Source organism: Mirounga leonina, unplaced genomic scaffold, assembly GCF_011800145.1.
Source record: "Mirounga leonina isolate KUSES-001 unplaced genomic scaffold, KU_Mleo_1.0 Mir_170, whole genome shotgun sequence".
Classification (NCBI taxonomy): domain Eukaryota; kingdom Metazoa; phylum Chordata; class Mammalia; order Carnivora; family Phocidae; genus Mirounga; species Mirounga leonina.
Window position 1 is genome coordinate 1789348 of NW_023270433.1, and position 18310 is coordinate 1807657.

The 18310-nt window shown below is 65.2% G+C and overlaps 1 protein-coding gene across 1 annotated transcript in view; it reads right to left on the minus strand.

Moving 5' to 3' along the window:
• The window catches only part of KCNT1 (potassium sodium-activated channel subfamily T member 1), a 64158-nt gene that overhangs the window by 10495 nt on the left and 35353 nt on the right, over window positions 1-18310 (minus strand). Inside the window, exons 7-28 of the mRNA XM_035016562.1 lie at window positions 17446-17567; window positions 16807-16886; window positions 16053-16176; window positions 13147-13203; window positions 12423-12471; window positions 12294-12353; window positions 12013-12087; window positions 11861-11944; window positions 11088-11182; window positions 9975-10155; window positions 8112-8276; window positions 7895-8031; window positions 6770-6833; window positions 6561-6669; window positions 6051-6159; window positions 5105-5254; window positions 4781-5019; window positions 4373-4607; window positions 3221-3326; window positions 1330-1502; window positions 848-919; window positions 468-602 (exon numbers count right to left, since the gene is read on the minus strand). Of these exons, the coding sequence (XP_034872453.1) occupies window positions 468-602; window positions 848-919; window positions 1330-1502; window positions 3221-3326; window positions 4373-4607; window positions 4781-5019; window positions 5105-5254; window positions 6051-6159; window positions 6561-6669; window positions 6770-6833; window positions 7895-8031; window positions 8112-8276; window positions 9975-10155; window positions 11088-11182; window positions 11861-11944; window positions 12013-12087; window positions 12294-12353; window positions 12423-12471; window positions 13147-13203; window positions 16053-16176; window positions 16807-16886; window positions 17446-17567 (2621 nt within the window). The remainder of the gene's footprint in view (window positions 1-467; window positions 603-847; window positions 920-1329; window positions 1503-3220; window positions 3327-4372; window positions 4608-4780; window positions 5020-5104; window positions 5255-6050; window positions 6160-6560; window positions 6670-6769; window positions 6834-7894; window positions 8032-8111; window positions 8277-9974; window positions 10156-11087; window positions 11183-11860; window positions 11945-12012; window positions 12088-12293; window positions 12354-12422; window positions 12472-13146; window positions 13204-16052; window positions 16177-16806; window positions 16887-17445; window positions 17568-18310) is intronic.

Genomic DNA, 18310 nt, shown 5'->3' on the forward strand with positions numbered 1-18310 from the left:
TCAGGGAGGGGTCCCCTGGTCACGGACAGGGGAGGAGGGGCTCAGGGCGCGGTCCCCTGGTCACGGACAGGGGAGCAGGGGCTCAGGGAGGGGTCTCCTGGTCACGGACAGGGAGCAGGGGCTCAGGGAGGGGTCTCCTGGTCACGGACGGGGAGCAGGGGCTCAGGGAGGGGTCCCCTGGTCACGGACGGGGGAGCAGGGGCTCAGGGTGGGGTCCCCTGATCCCTGATGGGGGAGGAGGGGCTCAGGGTGGGGTCCTCTGATCCCTGACGGGGGAGGAGGGGCTCAGGGTGAGGTCCCCTGGTCACAGATATTGGCGGGGCTCGGGGTAGGGCTCCCACGTCATGGATTGGGGTGCTCAGGGTGCGGTCCCGTGGTCACAGCTGCAGCAATGGCTGGGGGGCTCGGGGTGGGACCCAGCCTGGCCCTGCTGCGTCTGCCCTGGGTGTGAGCCCCTGGCCTCTCACCGGAACATGGTCTGCACATTGACGATGGTCTTGGCGTCCGCCATGTAGTCCTCCTCCGCGCTCATGGTGCTCTCCTTGTCCACCACCACCAGGTTGTCCGCATAGATGATGCCGCACTGCAGCAGGCTGTCCAGGCTGGGGTGGGGGAGGTGAACAAGCCGCGTGGCCAGGGGTCGCCGAACACCAGGTCGGGGGTGCCGGGAGCTCCCTCTGGGCGCACATTGCTCTCCCTCCGCTCTACCTCCTGGCCTGCCCACGCCCGGGGAGAAGGAGACTGGAGGAGGGGAGGGGCGGGAGGGGCCTTCCGCTAAGAAATGGGCCGATGCCCCCACTCCACCGTGGGCTCTATAGGGAGATGGCGAGGCGGCCCGGCACCTTACTTGTCCACGGAGCCCTCCATGTAGTAGACCATGGGGAAGCAGCAGATGGCCTCCAGGAAGTGGTGGTCAGGCCTGTGGGGAGAGCAGGTTCTGGGGGTGCCTGTCCTGCTCTGCCGCTCGCCCCCCGTGCCCAGCTTGGGCCCTGCCCTGGGTGAGCAGGGCTGGGTGGAGCAGAGGTACCCCAGGACCACAGCACATCAGACCCGGGAGGCCTTTAGAGACCCATGGGGCTGTTCTTTATTTTGCCCGAGGGCGAACCACAGCCCCGGGGCCAGGGGCGCTTGCCCAGGTGAGACCCCGGGCTCTGGGGGTCGCGGTGCTGGGGCCGGGCGTCGGCCCCTCGGGGATTCGCAGCGTGGGAAACAGGAGAAACCGCGAGGGAGGGAGAGCGGGTGCTCCCGAGGACCGGGGGGCCTGGGGACGGAGCAGGGGAGGGGCCGGGGCGTCTGCAGGTCAGGGCAGGGGTGTGCGGCGGGCCTCACTTGTTGTCCAGCAGCAGCACGATGGGGTTGAGCTCCTTGCGGGACCTGTAGTAGGCCCGCAGTGGCACGATGAAGTTGTACAGCCCGTTGCCCGCCGTCTCCGCCGAGACGATGATCAGCTTGTTCTTAAAGCCATAGGCCTTGGCGTCTTCGTAGCTGTTGTGTTTGCAGCCCTGCGGAGAGGCAGGGTCAGCCGTCAGCCTTGGAAATGGAACCGCCGTGATTTTACCAGCAATACCGGGTTCATCGGGAAGAGAGCATTGCAACCCGGGACAAGCCGTGGGCCAGTTCCGAGAAGGGGAGGCCTGCTGGTTTTCGGAGAAGGGGTGAGTTGGGAGGGGCTCTTCTGAAGTAAAAGCCCACCAGGGGCAGGTGTGGTGGCCTCCCCCTGGCTGCCCTGCGGCTGGCTGGTCTCATCCTGCTGGGTCTGCGCTTGACGGCGCGTGGTAGGAGCTCCCCTGTCTCTGTGGGGTCTCCCTTTACTGACTCTCACGCAGTGCTGGCCACCGTGATGACGCCAAGCTCCCCGGGGCCCCTCACCGAAGGGCGCCCACAGGCCCCTGGTTGTCAGCAGCCGGCCCTGGTCCCTTCACGGCTCGCGGCAGCCCCCTGGGAGCCCCAGGCCCCAGCAGACCCGCCCACCCTGCTCGTGGCGGCTCCGCATCAGGCTGCCACGGGCAGAGCGGCAAGTGGGGCCCGCGGTGGGGGACGGTCCCGACAGGGAGGGGAGGGAGGCGCTGTGCCAACCCGCATCTTAGCAGATGCAGAAAGGAGATCTGGGTCGTGTGTGCCGTGTGCGTGTGCGTGTGCGTGTGGGCTCCGGCTCTGTCTGCTGAGGCACACATGCAGTGACACCCCGGGAGCCGAGTGCGCCCCATGCCCAGAACTTGGTGTCTCAACCCCATTTTGCACCGAGAGAAGCGGGGCTCCCTGCAGACGCTCCAGGCCTGGAGCAGGGCAGGTGCACGCCGGGGCGGGGACACCATGGAAGCATTCCAGGGACGACAGGGACCCCACCCCGCCCCAGCCGGCCTGCAGGGCTTCCCCCTGCGAAACGGGAAAGTCCGAGCCTCGAAGTCAGTAACGACTGGCCAAGAACTGCAATCCCACAGGAGTAAGCGCAGCGATAAGCCCTGAACCAAAGAGGAGTCTGAGGCCATGCTGCGCAAAGGGGTAAATGCAGAAGGGGACGCACTTCCTCACAGCAGAACGCTAGCGAACAGATACAGAGGGAATCTGGGATGAGAGACACCCAGGTGAAGGGCAGCTCTCCCCACAAATGACTCGCTAACCACAAAAGCAAAAACGGAGGAACCTGGGCGGGCCACGTGTGCCACGTGATCCACATCAGCTCCCCCAGGGATGCGGCACAGGGACGTCTCGTGCCTCCAAGGACACGTGTCACCTTCGGAGATGGGGCCCCAGGTGCGCACGCGGAGTCTTCTCATGAGAAAGTTCACGGACCCCCAGGGAAGGTGCCACCAAACCACTGTCCGCACCTCCCGATGCCAGGGCCGAGAGCCGAGCGAAAAGGGATGGGACAGCTGCGTGCAGCGCATGGCGTGGACTGGTCCCGGCGGGGAGCCCGCAGTGTGAAGGGCAGTGAGGGCCGTGGGACAAGGGGCGCACTCTGAGGCGGCCGGTGGACCAGATGGGAGCCGAGGGATGGCCTTGCTCTCGGGAAGCGGGCAGGGGTGGGGGGAGGGGCTCCACCCGCTCTCAGGTTCGGGAACAACACGCCTCGAAACCGATGCCCGTCTATGGGGGACGAGAGCAAACAGTGCATCCGGGCAAAGGCCCAGGACTTCCTTCTCATCCTGCAGCTTTTCCGAAGTTCGCAGTTACCTGGAAGCGCAAAGTCAGGCAGAGCTCGGGGGAGGGGGCCGCCCACCTTGTCCAGCCGCAAGCAGCAGAACGGGGCCTTCACGGGCAGGAGGTGGCACAGGGTGGGGGAGCTGCCGATGTAGGGCGAGTTGGGGGGGTAGCCCTTCACGTACCTGCCGCGGGAGACAGGAGCCCTCCCGTCAGCGTGGCCCGGGGGCTCCGGCTCCGACCGCCCCCCCCATGGCTCCGCCCCGGCCCGCGGTCCCTGTCCCCAGAGCGCAGCAGGGCTGTGCCCCGGGCGGCCACGCGGAGGCGCCAGACCCCGCGGACCGGTGCCTGCCCAGGGACCGCACGTGGGAAGCAGGGCTGTGCCCTGACCACAGGGTCTGAGGTGAAAATCCACGCATCATGCACATGCACACACAACACACACGTGCACACACGCACGAGCTTACACGGGGCCTGGGATCTCGGGCATAACCCAAGGGTCGTGCCCTCCCTGAAGCCCCCAGCACCCCAGCCCGTGGGCAGACGCTGGCCCCCGGCCCCTCTCTGCTGGCTGCCCGGGCTGGGCGGGTCTCCCCAGCAGCACCCAGCGTGCCCCCTATGGGGGCGGCCCCAGCGGCCAGCCATGCCACCTGCCCCGGGGTGTCCAGCCGCCCTGGGCGCCCCCCCTGGATCTCAGAGCTGGTCCCTCTTTAAGGCCCGTCTGCCCCATCTGGGAACCAGACAGAGGCCAGGAGCAGAGAGGGCAGTGGCCACGGCCTTGCTGGGGGAGCCCTGGCACCTGGCCGTGGCGCTGCCGTCGGGGAGCAGCCTGTCTGTCCCGGCCAAGGCCAAGGGGCCAGACAGAGGCCAGGGCAGGAGGAAGGCTCAGGATGGCCAGGGGCCTCTGGGCCTGGAGGACACCTCACCAAGGGCTCCCCTAGTCGTGACCTCCACAGACGATGCTCAGAGGACAGCCACCCCCACCGAGCAGGCCTGGCACCGAGGTGTGGTGGCCCAGGGCGCGAGGCGGAGGAGGGACGAGGGGGCAGGCAGCACAGCCCGGCTTTCACGTCTGTGCAGAGTCCCCAGCAGATTCCATTTGCCAAACACAGTTTCCCACGAAACCCCAGCTCTGAGCCCACAGGGACATTTCCCTCCCCACGCGCTGGCCGCAGCCCCCAGGCCTGTCTCCATTTCCCCCCGCCCCTCTGCCCCGGCACACGGCACTCACTCCACCACAGACAGCCCCTCGTCATCCGATGGCGTCAGCTCGTCCTCCGACGGGTCACTCAGCAGGTCGCAGGGCAGCAGGGCCGAGCTGTCAGCCAGCTCCAGGACGGGCGCGATGCTGGGCCGCCGGCTGCCCGAGCCGTTCTCTGTGGGCAGCGTAAGCTTGCCGTCCCCGCCGCCCCCGCCGCTCTGTGCCGGCCGGCACTCTGTGTTCTGGAGGTCCATGGCCACTGTCCCTGGAACAGAGCGGCCGACCTTGGCTGGCTGCCCCTCCCCGAGATTTTCCTGGGGGTGGCTGGTTCCCGGGTCGGAGGTGGGACCCCTGGTGCCCACGAGGGCCCTGCAGGAAGGTGGGGACAGATGGGGACACGGAGGCCCAGGGGGAGTGCCCGCCTGCGTGGCGCCTCACCCATGGAGGCCACGATGCTGTGCATGGGCAGGCGGGAGGACCCGTCGTACAGACCCTGCCCCGAGAAGCCCTTCTTCTTCTGCTTCTCCTCCTGCTTGAAGATGAAGGCGGAGTTCTCCTCCTTGGTGATGTTGATGTAGAAGCAGGTGTCGGAGGCCGCCAGGGTGTGCCGCGGCCCGGGGTTCAGCAGGATGCTCTTGTTGTCCTCCCGCTTCAGCCCGATGAGGCACACGCCGTACCTGCGCGGGGCGCAGCTTCAGGGGGACAGCCAGACCCGCGTCCCCCCGCCCGCCCGCCCGCCCGCCTGTCCGCCGGGGCGCGTACTTCTTGTGCGCGTGGAAGGCGGCGTAGGTGAAGCTCTTGCCCTCGTACTCGCGGAAGAACTTGCTGTCCCCCATGCGCACGTGGTACACCTCGTTGCCCGAGCAGCGTCCATACATGCGCTGCCACTGTTCCGGGGACTCCTGGCCCTCCCTGCGCGGGGCGGCCGCGACGTCACCAGGGCCGGCCGCCCCTCCTGCCCCCCGGGCGCTGCCGATGCCCCCGCCGTGCCGCGTCCCGCGTCTGGCTATGGGTGGAGGCCAGCAGGGCCAGCCTGGACGACCTGGACCCCGCCCTGCGTGGCTGAGCCTCGGGGGGTGGCCTGAGGGGTCACCCGAGCAGCTTTTAAAAGCTGTAAACACGGGCGCCTGGGCGGCTCAGTTGGTTGAGCGACTGCCTTCGCGGCTGGGGTCGTGATCCCAGGGTCCAGGGATCGAGCCCCACACTGGGCTCCCTGCTCCGCGGGGAGCCTGCTTCTCCCTCTCCCACTCCCCCTGCTTGTGTTCCCTCTCTCGCTGTGCCTCTCTCTGTCAAGTAAACAAATAGAATCTTAAAAAAAAAAAAATAAAGATCTTCAGTACAGGGCGCCTGGGTGGCTCAGTCGGTTGAGCGACTGCCTTCGGCTCAGGTCATGATCCTGGAGTCCCTGGATCGAGTCCCGCCTCGGGCTCCCTGCTCAGCGAGGAGCCTGCTTCTCCCTCTGACCCTCCCCCCTCTCATGTGCTCTCTCTCTCTCTCTCATTCTCTCTCAAATAAATAAATGAAAAAATCTTTAAAAAAAAAAAAGCTGTAAACACGAGGGTCTGACTTTTAGGGGGCTGCCAACATGTTTTGGGGCTGAGACTGGCCTCGGTGGCCTGTGGGCTCTCCCGGCACCCCACCCTGGCCGCCGCCTGCGCCGTCCCTCCCCGGGCCCGCCCCCTCCCACGCCCCCTCCCCCAGCACTCACTGGCCACGGGACGTGTGCACCAGCAGGGTGATGAGCGTGGACGTGGCGGGACAGATGCAGTTGAGGGCCAGCATGGCGTACTTGCACTCCTCCTCACACACCACGTGGTCTGTGGCAGGAGGGGGCAGGTGGCCGCCCAGACGTCACTGTCCCGACAGCAGGCGCCCCACCGTCCAGCACCCTCCCCGGGGCGCCCCCTTGTCTGCCCCAGCACCTCTGTGCTTGACTCCCAGCTTGATGAGAGCTCCAGGGCTGGGGTCCTGCTCACCTGCCCCCCGTGCGCCCAGAGACGCCTCTTGGATGTACCACTGACCCTGGGGCCCCGGGGGGAAGATGGTCATCTCATATGGCGAGACCTGCGTGGGCTCCACTGCGCCCCACGCCTTGCTGAGCATGCTCAGCTGTGTCCCCCGCTAGACCTTTGTGAGTTCTTGGGTGCTCCAGCCCTTCTCTACACCCCACCTGGCAAAATGCACCCCACCTGGGTGCACAGCCACGGCCCCCACGTACCTGCAAACTTGACGTGGAACTTGTTCTCGGGTTTGAGAATCTGGACGTAGAGGGGGCAGTTGGGTGCGAAGTCCTTCACGGCCCAGGCGCGCAGGATGGTCTGGTGGTCCTGAGGTGGGGAAGCAGGGTCAGGGCTATGGGGCAGCAGCCGCCAAGGGGAGGGTCTCTGCCCTCAGGCATCCTCCTGCTCTGGCCCCAGGGGCCCTCACCGCTGCCGTGCGATCCACTTCATTGCGGCTGCTGAGGATAAAGCAGGCTTCCCCGTTGTCCATCCTGCAAAGCACCAGGTCTGAGCACGGCCTGGACCGTTCATGCTCTGTCTCAGACATCAGGGGCTCAACGCAGAGGCCGGAAGGGGTGGGCCCCGTCGAGACCCCACCTCGCTTGGGCTGATGGCCTGGCATCAGGGCGCTGACCAGCTTGCGGGGGGCCCATTCTCTATGACCCCATTAAGCCAGGGCTGGGCTGGTGGCAAAGAGGATGGACCCTGCCCACTTGCCGGCCTGTCCCTTCCCAAGGTCTGGGGACATGGATGATGCATTCTGCTCTCCTCTCCCACCCTTGAGAGCCCTTGGCTGCAGCAGGGGCACTGAGGAACTGCTCACGCCCCAGGGATGGGAGGCCTGGTCCCTCCCCACCACGTCGCCCTGCACCCTGCCCACCCTGGCTCTTTGCTTGTCCCTGCCAGGCCTCTGCCTCTCCCAGCCCCTTGCCCTGGAGCTGGGTGCTGGATCACAGAAGAGGCTGAGCCCCCTGGCCACTGCCACCTCCATGCTGGATTCCTTTCTGAAACGTTACGGGTGGGACAGTGGGACTGACCCAGGGCTCAGGAGGTGGGCAGGTGGGTGCCCCGGCTATCCGGTCTCCTGCTTCCCCTTGGTCCATACAACCCACAACCCATCACAAAAGATGACTTGAAGTCGCTGGTATGAAGATGTGATGAGGCGGTTTCCTGGGGTGTCCCAGAACATGCACTGGCACATTCTGGAAAGTCCCATCTAACAACTTAGTCTTCTTATGTCAAGTCACCTTATTAGCTTGTCTTTAAAAGAAACCTTGCCCACAGCCCCCACCTTCCCATCCTGGCTCCACCTGGAGCCACTCCTGGAACCCCACCGCATCCCCTGGACACCAGAGCAGGGGAGGATGGGAGCTCTGGCAGGTTGACCCTTGGGCACGGGAGGACAGGTGGGCTGGGCAGCGCGGGGCCTGGCTGGCCTGGGCGGGCGGCGGGCACAGAGCCGGAGCTGCTGGTCTCCCTGATGACCCTCCCACCTCAGGCCCCTGCTCAGACAGGCTCGGGGCCCCGCCCTCTGCCCCGGGATGGCACTCACTTGGCTCGCATGAGGTCCTGGTCCTTGAGCGCAGAGCCCTGGAGGTAGATGACCCGCTGGGACCACAGGGGGATCTGCAGGACCCTGCGGACCTGGATGTCCATCTCAGTGGGGCACAGGATGACGACGTAGTAGTCCTGCAGGCGGGCCTGGGGTCAATGCGGACTCACCCGCACAGGTGGGGAAACCGAGGCCCGCAGTGCCCGGGGCGCTTCACCTGCAGCCGGGGGTGCGCATAGAACTCGTTCAGGAAGTCCATGAGCAGGTCGATCTTGAGGGAGCTGACGCACAGAATCACGTGCTTCTCAGTCTGCGCCCGGTGACGGCTGTAATTGCCCCCCGACTTCTGCCGCTCCATCCACAGGTATACCAGCTCCTCGAACTGCAGGTGAGAGCGGCTGCGTCCCAGGTGGCCCCGGGGCTCGGGGGGCCGCGAGGGTGCCGGCCGTGCGGGGAAGGGTGCTCTCCCTCATGGGGCAGCACACGCGGAGCTGTCCTCCCCGGATAGCACCCCCGGCGGCGGGTCGGGGGGAGCATGGGGGGGACAGACGTCGCAGCCCCCGGCCCCCGGAGCCCAAGCAACCCTGACGCGATGCCCAAGTCTGCACTCCCGCCATGCAGGTGATGATGAGACCCTGGGGCCGCCATCGGCCCCCGAGATCCCTTTCGGAGAAGCCTGGGGTGTCAGGAGAGTCTCAGACACAGAGTCCGAAATCCAGACTCCGGGCGCGGAAGGGCACTTTCGGTGCCGTGGGGTCCCGCCCACCCCGCCCACGCCTCCTGGACGCCAGCCTCGCGTCGTGAGTCTTTCTAAATTAGGAAAAGGACGGACACAAGTGGCCCAGGGAAGGGAGCAGGACCCCGCAGAGCCCTCCATGCTGGGTGCAGGGGTGAGGGCGGCCTCCTGCCTCCAGCCGATTCCCCCTCCAGCTCCGGGGCCGCGGGTTACCGCAGCTTCCGTCAGCGGCAGCAGCTACCCTCCGGTGGGCTCACCCATGCTGGGCGGCCCGCCACTAGCTCGCTGAAACGGGATCGTTCCACTGAATTTATGGCGCATCTGCTAGGTTCCGGGGACAAGACCCCGGGGCCCTGCAGCACAGGACCGGTTCCACTGCTGGAGGGGGTCCCCTGGGCAGGGTGGGGGCCGTGTGCCACGCGCTCCGGGCCCGGCCTCCTCCTCTGCCACCTGGCTCAGTGGCATCTGCCTCCCGGGGCCGAGAGGGGTAAGTGACCCAACTGTGCCAGGTTCAGTCGTGTCCCCTAAGAGTCACGTCCACTCGGAACCTCCCCGTGGGACCTTATGGGGAAACACGGTCTTTGCAGGTGTGATTAGTTAAGGTGAGGTCAGACAGGATTGGGGTGGGCCTCCTAAAATGAGGGCAGAGGACACGGAGGGACATGCAGGGAGGAGGCACGTGAGGACGGGGGCAGGGATGGGAGGGACGCAGCCACAAGCTGGGGGAGCCCAGGGATCCCCACGGCTCCAGAAGCGGGGAGGGCGTGAAGGGAGCCTCCCTCGGGGTCTCCAGAAGGAGCCGGCCCTGCTGACACCCCGGACTCAGACTCGGGCCTCCGGACGGGGACAGGACGTTTCTGCCATGTGAAGCCCGCGTATGTGGTGCCAGCGGCTGCCCATGGACGTGCGGCGAGCGCGGGCAGCGGTGGCCACCGCCGCCTTCTGGGAGGGAGATTTAGCGGGCACGCTGCTGTCTTTGCTCTCGTCTGAGGGCGCTAACCAGGCAGCGGACTTAAGCGGAAGGGCACGGGGAAGAAATGGGGACCACCCCCTTCCACCTTCCCCGAGGGGGCGGGCAGCTACTCCAGCAGTGAGCTCAGCAGCATCCTCGCTCCTGAGCCTCCACCCCCAGCCCCGTCCCACCAACAGACGGCGGCCCCCTGTCGAGAGCGCCGCCCCTGGCTCCTCGCCCCGCTGGGCATGGCCTCACCAGCCCCAGACCCCCGGCCGCCCCGCAGGGCCCGCTGCGAAGAGCTCCCCCATCCCGTCCCACTCGGGTCTCTGGCGTAGCTCATTCCCGTGCTGGGCGCCGGGTGGTGGGGGGCACGGGGGCTGGAGGCGCACCTGCAGTGGGAGCACCACCAGGGCCACGCAGATCATGATGACCACCAGCAGCTGAGACGGCCAGATCTTGGGCGTCACGTCACCGTAGCCCACAGTGGAGAAGGTGACGATGCAGAAGTAGAAGGCCGTGAGAAGGGACAGGTTCTCGCCTGCTCGCTCCAGGTGCTGGATGCCACAGGTCCTGGAGATCCGGGCGGTCAGAGGGCCATGGGCGGGGCCGCGGCCACAGCTCCCAGGTGCAGCTCTGCCTGCCCAGGTGCCCCCATCACTGGCAGGGGAACCCCCACCCCACACATGGTCCTGAGTCCAGCTCAGTTCATGTGGGCTTCCGGCGCTTGCCCCCCCTCCCCGTCTGCCAGAGCCCACACAACCCAGCTCTTCGGATTTCCCCCTGGAAAATGCACCCCAAGGTTGGATGGGGAGTTGCGCTGGTTGAGTATGGGCCTGGGAGCCAGTGGGGGTGGGTGTGCCCCCGGCTATGAGCCCCCACATGCCACCCCACCTCTGAGCCTCCTCCTCACCCAGGAGGTCAGACAGGGCGTGGGGTTTGCCCAGCCCCTCCCGCGCTCAGAACTGGACAGCCCTGCTTCCCACGCCTGTGACCCCCGAGTCCCGGTCCCCAGACAGAAGGTGCTGCTGGCAGGGCCTAGGGGGCCCACAGCACCCACCGTGGGGTGCTTAGCACAGAGACAGGCTCAGAGACCCTCCCCCAGGGGGACAGGCACCGGGAGAGAGCGGGCTGAGTCACTCGGGGGATTTCCACCCTGTGGATGCGGGTCCTGAGCTCTGTGTGTTGGTAGGGTGTGGGGAAGGGGAGGCAGGAAGCACATGGCCCTCCTTCTCTCCTTCCCAGGCCTTGGTGCCTGTCCCGCATCCTTGCCCAGGGCACAGGAGGTGGTGATTGGATTCACCAGCACCGGGCACGGCCCGACCCCTACCTCCTCCTAGAGGAGCTGGGCTCAGGCCCCCGGCCCCCTGGGAGTGTAGGCTCTGGGCCGCCCCCCGGGCCTTGGGCCGGACTGCCACCGGCCACGGCGGGGCCCTTCTGAGTTCTTGGACACCAAGGCGAGGGCCATCGGGAGGGCTGGTGGGACCCCTGCCGGGCGCACTCACCCCGTGAACACCAGACACAGCAGGGTGCAGAACAGGATGAGGACCTGGTTGAACATGGCCGACTGCGAGCGCAGGATGGCGCGGTGGAAGTCATTCTGCGGGATGTGGGGTGGTCAGGGGCAGAGCCTGAGACCCGCCACGGAACCGGGGCCCTCTGGCCACGCGTCCCAGGGCCCGTGAGTGAGCGTGAGAGGGGAGGTGTAGCGGTATCCCAGGCCCCGCCGCGGGACACCTGCTCTCAGCCCTCAGCTCTCTGCAACCCCCTCTCGTGACCCCCATGGTGGGGGTGGGTGAGGGCACAGGACTGGAAGGCCCTGGCTTTGTTAGGATGGGGGTGAGCCCAGGGGGCCTGGACTCGGAGAGGGGAGCCCTGGGGAGGAACCTGTGTCAGGCTGCCTGCTGACAGCTCTGTAAAGGGGTCTTGGCCAGACACTCAGCAGAGGGTCTGTCCGTGGGCCCGGGTCACGTGGTCCTGGTCTTTGTGGCCCATTTGCTCTCGCCCCTCCTCCCTGCAGCCACTTATTTCCTGGGCTCAGGCAAAGCTCCAGGCTGAACCTCCTCTGTAGCACGAGACGGAGGTCAGTCCTGGTCAGGACAGAGACGGAAGGGCGGAGACCGGCCTTTCGCGGTGACAGACATAGCATGCTTCTGCTTATCACCCTGGCCTCCTGGGGCACCGAGGGACGGTGGCCAGCTCCCCGCCAGGCTGGTGGCATCCTGGGGGGCTCACCACCCAGGCCAGGAGGATGGCAGCTGCCCAGCCCGCGGCTTACGATCATGTTTTCCAGGGCATGCTTGGCCAGCCAACAGTTCAGAAACACAGGGATGAACAGGTTCCTCAGGGGCGCCCAGAATATCTGTGGAGGAGACGAGTCAGGGGGCTGGCACTGGGGGTGCCCCACCCCTCACCTGGCTGCTCACCCACCGTGACGATGAAGGGCAGTGTGTTGATCATCTCCAGGACGAAAGAGACACGGAAGATCTGCTCCCAGATGTTCCCCTGGGGACCGTGGGGGCAGGAAGAGAAAGACAAACCAGCCAGGAGGTCAGGGAATGAGGTGGAGGTCAGGGAGTGGGGTGGGGGTGGGGGACGAGCCAGCCAGGAGGTCAGGGAGTGGGGTGGAGGTCAGGGAGTGGGGGGGGGGAGCCAGCCAGGAGTGGGGTAGGGGGTCAGAGGGGAGGGTCAGGCCAGGTGGGGGTACTCACTTTGTAGCTGAGGTAAATGAGGAGCATTGTCTCCAGGAAGCTTATTATGGCCACGATGACCTAGGAGGGGTGGAGCCTGAGTGGGGCTGGGGGGAGCAGGGCCCACCCGGAGCCATGCCCCCCACTCACCTGAATAGCCCACAGAGTCATCTTTCTTTCCACCCAGAGGATGGGCGCCCTGGGGAGGGAGGGAGGTGAGCCTCGGGCTGTTGTCCCCCAGCCCCGGGGCCTCTGCTGACCCCAAGCTGCTCCTTGGGCAGATGGAGGGAAAGAACAGGAGGGGAAGGGGAAAGGAGGCAGGCCAGAAGCTGGGGGGTGTGGGGCAGCGCTGCAGGCTCAGGGGGCCCTTCGCCCTGGACGGGCTCGCTGGGGCAAGTGCAGACTGAGCCCGGGGCTCCCTTCCTCCCCAGCCCAGCCTGGCTCTGGGGCTCGGGGAGGTGCAGCCCAGCCGGGGAGGGGCAGCGTCTGCTGGAATGCTGGTGGTCCTACGGGAGGTGGCCGAGCCCCAGGAGACGCGTCCTAAACTCTGGACCAGGCACCGTGGTCGCTCTGGGGCCACGGCTCTCCTTGGGTGAACGTGTCACCCACAGGAGGAGTAGCTACGTCGCTGAGGCCCTCCAGCTGCCCCCCTCCCCACCCACGGTCTGCGGGCTGAGCTGGAGCGGGGGTGGGGGCCGGGAAGGAGGCTGCTGAGTCAAGTCCCCTGTGGTGACGCCTATCATTCTAACACGGCCCCCGAGCCCTCAGGTGCTCTGAGGGGCATCCCAGCGCTGCCCAGCACCCGGGCCAAGGCTGCGCTTCTGTCCCGAGGGGCTGGGCCAGGGCAAGGTCCCAGACTGGCCAGGGGACTCACCAATTGATCTCGGAGGATGAGCCATTGAAGGTGTAATTCTGCTTTGGGCAGCCCCAGCTGTGGAGAGACAGAGCTGGCCCAGCCGAGCCCCTGAAGAGACACTTCCCAAGGTTGCCGTGGGCTCAGGGAGCACGGTGGGTGGCCACCCACCCCACCCCACCCAGGGCCAGCTCCCCGTATCTCAGACAGGCTGAAATGCAGCCTGCCACCACCCGCCAGACCCCCAGGCAGGCAGGGTGGGAAAGCACACCATGCTGGGGTGGGGAAGCTGAGGATTCTGCCTGGTCTGATAGGAAGTTGCTGGGGAGGGTTGTGCATGTCAGAGATGGACCATGGGGCACTCAGAGCCTCCCGGAGACCGGAGCTGCCACAAACAAGGCTGGACGGTGCATGAGAGATGGGGGAGAGAGCTGAGCTCCCACCCTGAGGTGCTGACTCCAAGACACGTGTCTCTGAGTCACTCTCAAGAACAAGCCTCTCTACACCAGCTGGATGCCCAGCCCCTGGGAAGGTGGTGGGGGCATGGCGGACCTGTTCATTCTGCCCCAGGATGTAATCAATCACTGACCGAGGGGACCTCGCTCTCACAGAGCCCCATGGTGATAGGCAGCTCCCTCCTCCTTTTCTTCTAACTGACCCACTTCCCCTGAGCCTTACTGGGGCTATTGTTGCAAACTCAATGCTCACAGATGTGGCTGGATATCCTCCCACCCACCCACCATCCATCTACCATCCATCCATCCATCCATCCACCATCCACCATCCATCCATCCATCCAACCATTCATCTACTATTCATCTATCCAACCATCCATCCATCCATTCATCCATCCATCCAAAACCATCCATCCATCCATCCATCCTTCCACTTACCATCCATCCAACCATTCATCCATCTATCCATCCACCATCCATCCAACCATCCACCCATCCATCCACTATCCATCCATCCATCCATCATGTACTATCCATCCATCCATCCATCCATCCATCCATCCATCCACCTACCATCCATCCACTATCCATCCATCCATCCATCTACCATCCATCCATCCATCTACCATCCATCCAACCATTCATCCATCCACCCACCATCCATCCAACCATCCACCTACCATCCATCCATCCATCCACCCACCCATCCATCCATCCACCACCCATTCATCCATCCACCACCCAACCATTCATCCATCCATCCATCCACCATTCATCCAACCATTCATCTACTATCCAGCCAGCCAGCCAGCCACCTACCATCCATCCATCCATCCACCATCCATCCAGCCATTCATCTACCAGCCATCCACTATCCGTAGTTCATCTGTCCATCTATCCAACCATTCATCCACCATCCATCCATCCATCTACCCAACCAACAATTCATCCACCATGCACTCATTCATAATTCATCCATCCACCCACCTATCCACCCATTCTACCCATACTTCCACCAGGCCCCTCCTCCATTCATTTCCCCTCCCCCCTGCCCATCCATGTGCTAGGCATTGGGCAATGAATATGATAGACCTGGTCCCTGTAGGGTTGTGGAACCAGATGCTCAGGAGCCTCTGGGATTGGGAGAAGGTGGGATGAACTCAGGAAAGTTGTTTGAGAGTCAGTCAGAGTCCCAAGTTTTCCTTCTCAAACCAGCATGGCTGGATCTGTGCAACCTCACCTGGGATGAAGACAGGAGGAGTTCTAAGGGAGGGTGAAAGAGGGTCTCTGGCTTGGGGACACCAGGCCTGGCTGCACGCAGGGGGTTAAGTGCAACTTGCACTGTCCTTAGGCCCCAGCTTCCTCCCTGGCTCGGCCTGGGAGCCCAGTGGCCACAGTTTACCCTCAGGGAAGAGGCGGGAAGAATCTGCTCTGAGGAGTGAGCCTGTTCACCCAGATGACAGTGATGACAGGCTGCCCGACCTGACCGTGGGGCCCTCAGCATGTGAGTGCCCACTCTTAGTGTGAGCGGCTAGGGAAACTCACTCAGCCTGAGCTCAGGAGAAGCAGAGACTGAGCCAAAGAGAAAAACATAAGAAAGAATCCAGGTTCCAGATGTCACCTCCGGAGAAATGGGAAGGCAGTGTCTGCCTGAAGCGAGAAGGAGCTCTCAGAAATTAAAGCACGATGCAGAAAGATCGGGCCCAGGCTGGAGGTAAAGCTAAGGAAGTCGCATGAACGGAGAAACAGGGGAGACAGGGTCGTCCAGAACCATAGGCCCGGGCATCGGAAGCCCAGAGACAGCGGAGGGGAAGGGGTGTAATCTTCCAAGGCCATGTCCCCCATGGTCTGGCGTGGGAGAGAAGGGGCCACGCCAAGGTGGCCCAGAGACTGCCAGACACAGGCACAGAGATTCCACCAGCCTGCCAGGAAGACAAGTGTGCTTCCCACATGGATGGCAAGCAGAAACGGTAGCAGGAAGACCACGCGGTGAGAGGGGCCGAGGCTGACTCCCCTGCACTCGTGAGCCTGCAGGACAACTCAGACCTGAAGGGGGTGGGCCGTCTTCGCCTGTGCTCCATGCTGGGGAGGGGAGCCCAGGAGGGGCAGGTGGGACCATGTGCAGCCCCGAGAAAGGAACCAAGAGGCCTGCATGGCTTATAATCCTTCCTCCTCCCCGGCTTGTAATCCTTCCTCCTCCCCGGTATGGATGGAAGGCAGCACAGAGCCGGTTGCTGAACCCCTCCCGTGCACCACTGGATGCACACCCACAGTCCACGGCCAGGGCGCCCTTCTCCCCGGGGCTGAGCGCGTTGGTCAGCAGGACCCCGAGTGCGGCATCCTGGGCCCAGCTCTGTGGGGGAGGACACTGGGAAGGAAGGACCCCCCAAGGGGCCGGGTCGGGCCAGGTGCTGGGCACACGCCCCATGCTGACGCCATCGGCCTCGCTGCCGCAGCCTCCAGCTCACCCACCATCCAATCCCCAGGGCTGGGTCGTCGAGCAGGACTCGGACGATGTAGAGCAAGCAGGTAAGCAGCTTCAGGGAGAAGTTGAACAGCCGGATCCTCAGGCCTGCAGTGGAGGGGTGGGCACGTCAGGGCTCCTGGGCCACCGGAGTCCCATGGCAGTCCCTGCCGACAGCTCCCCCTGGGCACCTGGGACCCCCGGGGCTGGGCTGTCCGCAGGGACTGAGGGACCCCCATGTCAGGGTCTGCTACTGGGCCAGCCTCTGAGAGCCTCCATCCCTGTCCCACCTTACAGATGGGGGTGCAGATGGCTCCCCACACCACTCACTCCTTGGGACTGGGGGAGTCTGGGGGGTACACTGATGGCCTAGGACTCGGGGGTACCACCTCCATGCCCCATCCTGCATCCCAGCTCCTTCTGGGAAAGCAGGCGGAGGGAACCTGTCAGGGGAGGGGTGGGGTTGCACGGAGGGGACCAGGGAACCTTGCAGGGTGTGGGTAGGAGGGCCCAGTCCAGCCCGGTGTCCAGCAGGGGGGTAGGGTCCCCACAGTTTCCGGGTCCCACCTCCCACTGGGGGGAAGGTGGCCTGAAGGTGAGACCAGGGGCCTTCCCCTCCTGCCCCCCGCCCACCACTCACTGACATAGCTCCTCCTCTGCCCCGGCCCCTGATCCACACAGGCCCCCTGGCTCACTGACAAACCCCTCTCCCCCCCACCCTGCCACCCCCACAGGCCCCGCCCCCCACAGGCCCCCACTCACTGGATCTCTGGTTTTTGATGAAGAACAGCTTGAGCCGCTCCTTGAAGGTGTTCTCATTGACGTAGAACTCCACCTGGACCCTGGGGGCGGGGAGAGGGGCATGGGGGGCTCTGGCCAGTGGGGGCTCACTCAGGGCCAGACGGGCTACTCCCACACTGCAGAAGCCCAGCAGACAGACAGAGGGCGGCAGCAGGATGAGGTCACCCCCCCTCCCCCGGTGACCAATGCACCTGCGTGGTTCTGGCAGACCTGCCCACCCACACTTGCAAAGCCACTGGGCACAGCTGGGGGCTGGTCAGTGGCCATCAACTCAGCATCAGGGCCCTCCAGGCCCCTGGAGGTGAACACCCATGGGCCCCCAGCCTTGACTGTCATAGGCAGCCAGCCACCCGGATTAAATGCACCCTGTGTGGCCCTCAGCATGGGCTCAAAACATGCCAGCTCAACTATATCGAATGTTCTGGAAGCTGATAGTCGGTTGCTCTGTCTGTTGGCCCCTGGTGGCTGTGCCCCGAGACTCGCTGCAGCCTGCAAGATGGCCAGGCCGAGGGGCCAGCAAGACGTGACCTTCCCTGCACTCGCCGTCAGGCCAGCACTGGGCCCCTCCGGCCCCAGCTGCTCTCCGTCCCTCAGGCTTGCCCGTACACCTGGCGAATGCCCACACGCTCCGTGTCCTGCCCAGGCTCCCAGCGTCCTGGGACAGACCACAGCAGACCCAGCATGTCAGTGAGGGAGTTGCTGTGGGAAGGGCTGTCTGGTCCCTGGGGGGTAACACAGAGCCTGGGGCAAAGGGCCACTGCCCGCCACTGCCCTGGCCGCAGACGGGGGCCTCCTGTGGCTGCTGGGCCCGGCGTGCTGGGCTGGTTCCCCCGGAACGGTTAGGGCACCAGGGCAGGGGGCTCCGACCTGCCGTGGGTGGGCTGTGCACAGAGGCCCCGGCTCCCACCGAGGCAGAAATTAGCCCTGCTTTTACCCTGACGGCAGCTACGGGGGTGCTCTGCCTGGGGCTGCCCCATCTCCCAGAAGGTCTGCAACCATCCTTGCTCCCCAAAGCCTGTTCTGGGCAGAGCGCGGGACACAGACGCCGTCTGGACCGGCCCCGGTGGTGGGCCCTCGGGAGGGGCCTTGGGCAGGGCGCCGGCACCTCCCTGACCTGCTCCAGGCTGGGGGCCTTGGCCACAGTGGCCCCTGCTGGTCACAGGGCTCAAGAAGGGCCCCCGAAGAGGCAGGGGTGGTGTGGGCCCCTCCACTCCTGGGTCCTGGTGCAGGGCGGTCACCCAGCCACACCCTGGACTCCTAGAGCCGAGCAACAGGAAGGGCCTCCTATAGACCAGCTAGGTTGAAACCCAGAGCCAGTGGCCAAAGTACCGCATGGTACACCACAAGCCCTGTACCCCAGGACACGCCCCGTACCCCAAGACACCCCTGTACCCCGGCACGCCCCATACCCCGGCACACCCCGTACCCCAGGACACGCCCCGTACCCCGGCACGCCCCGTACCCC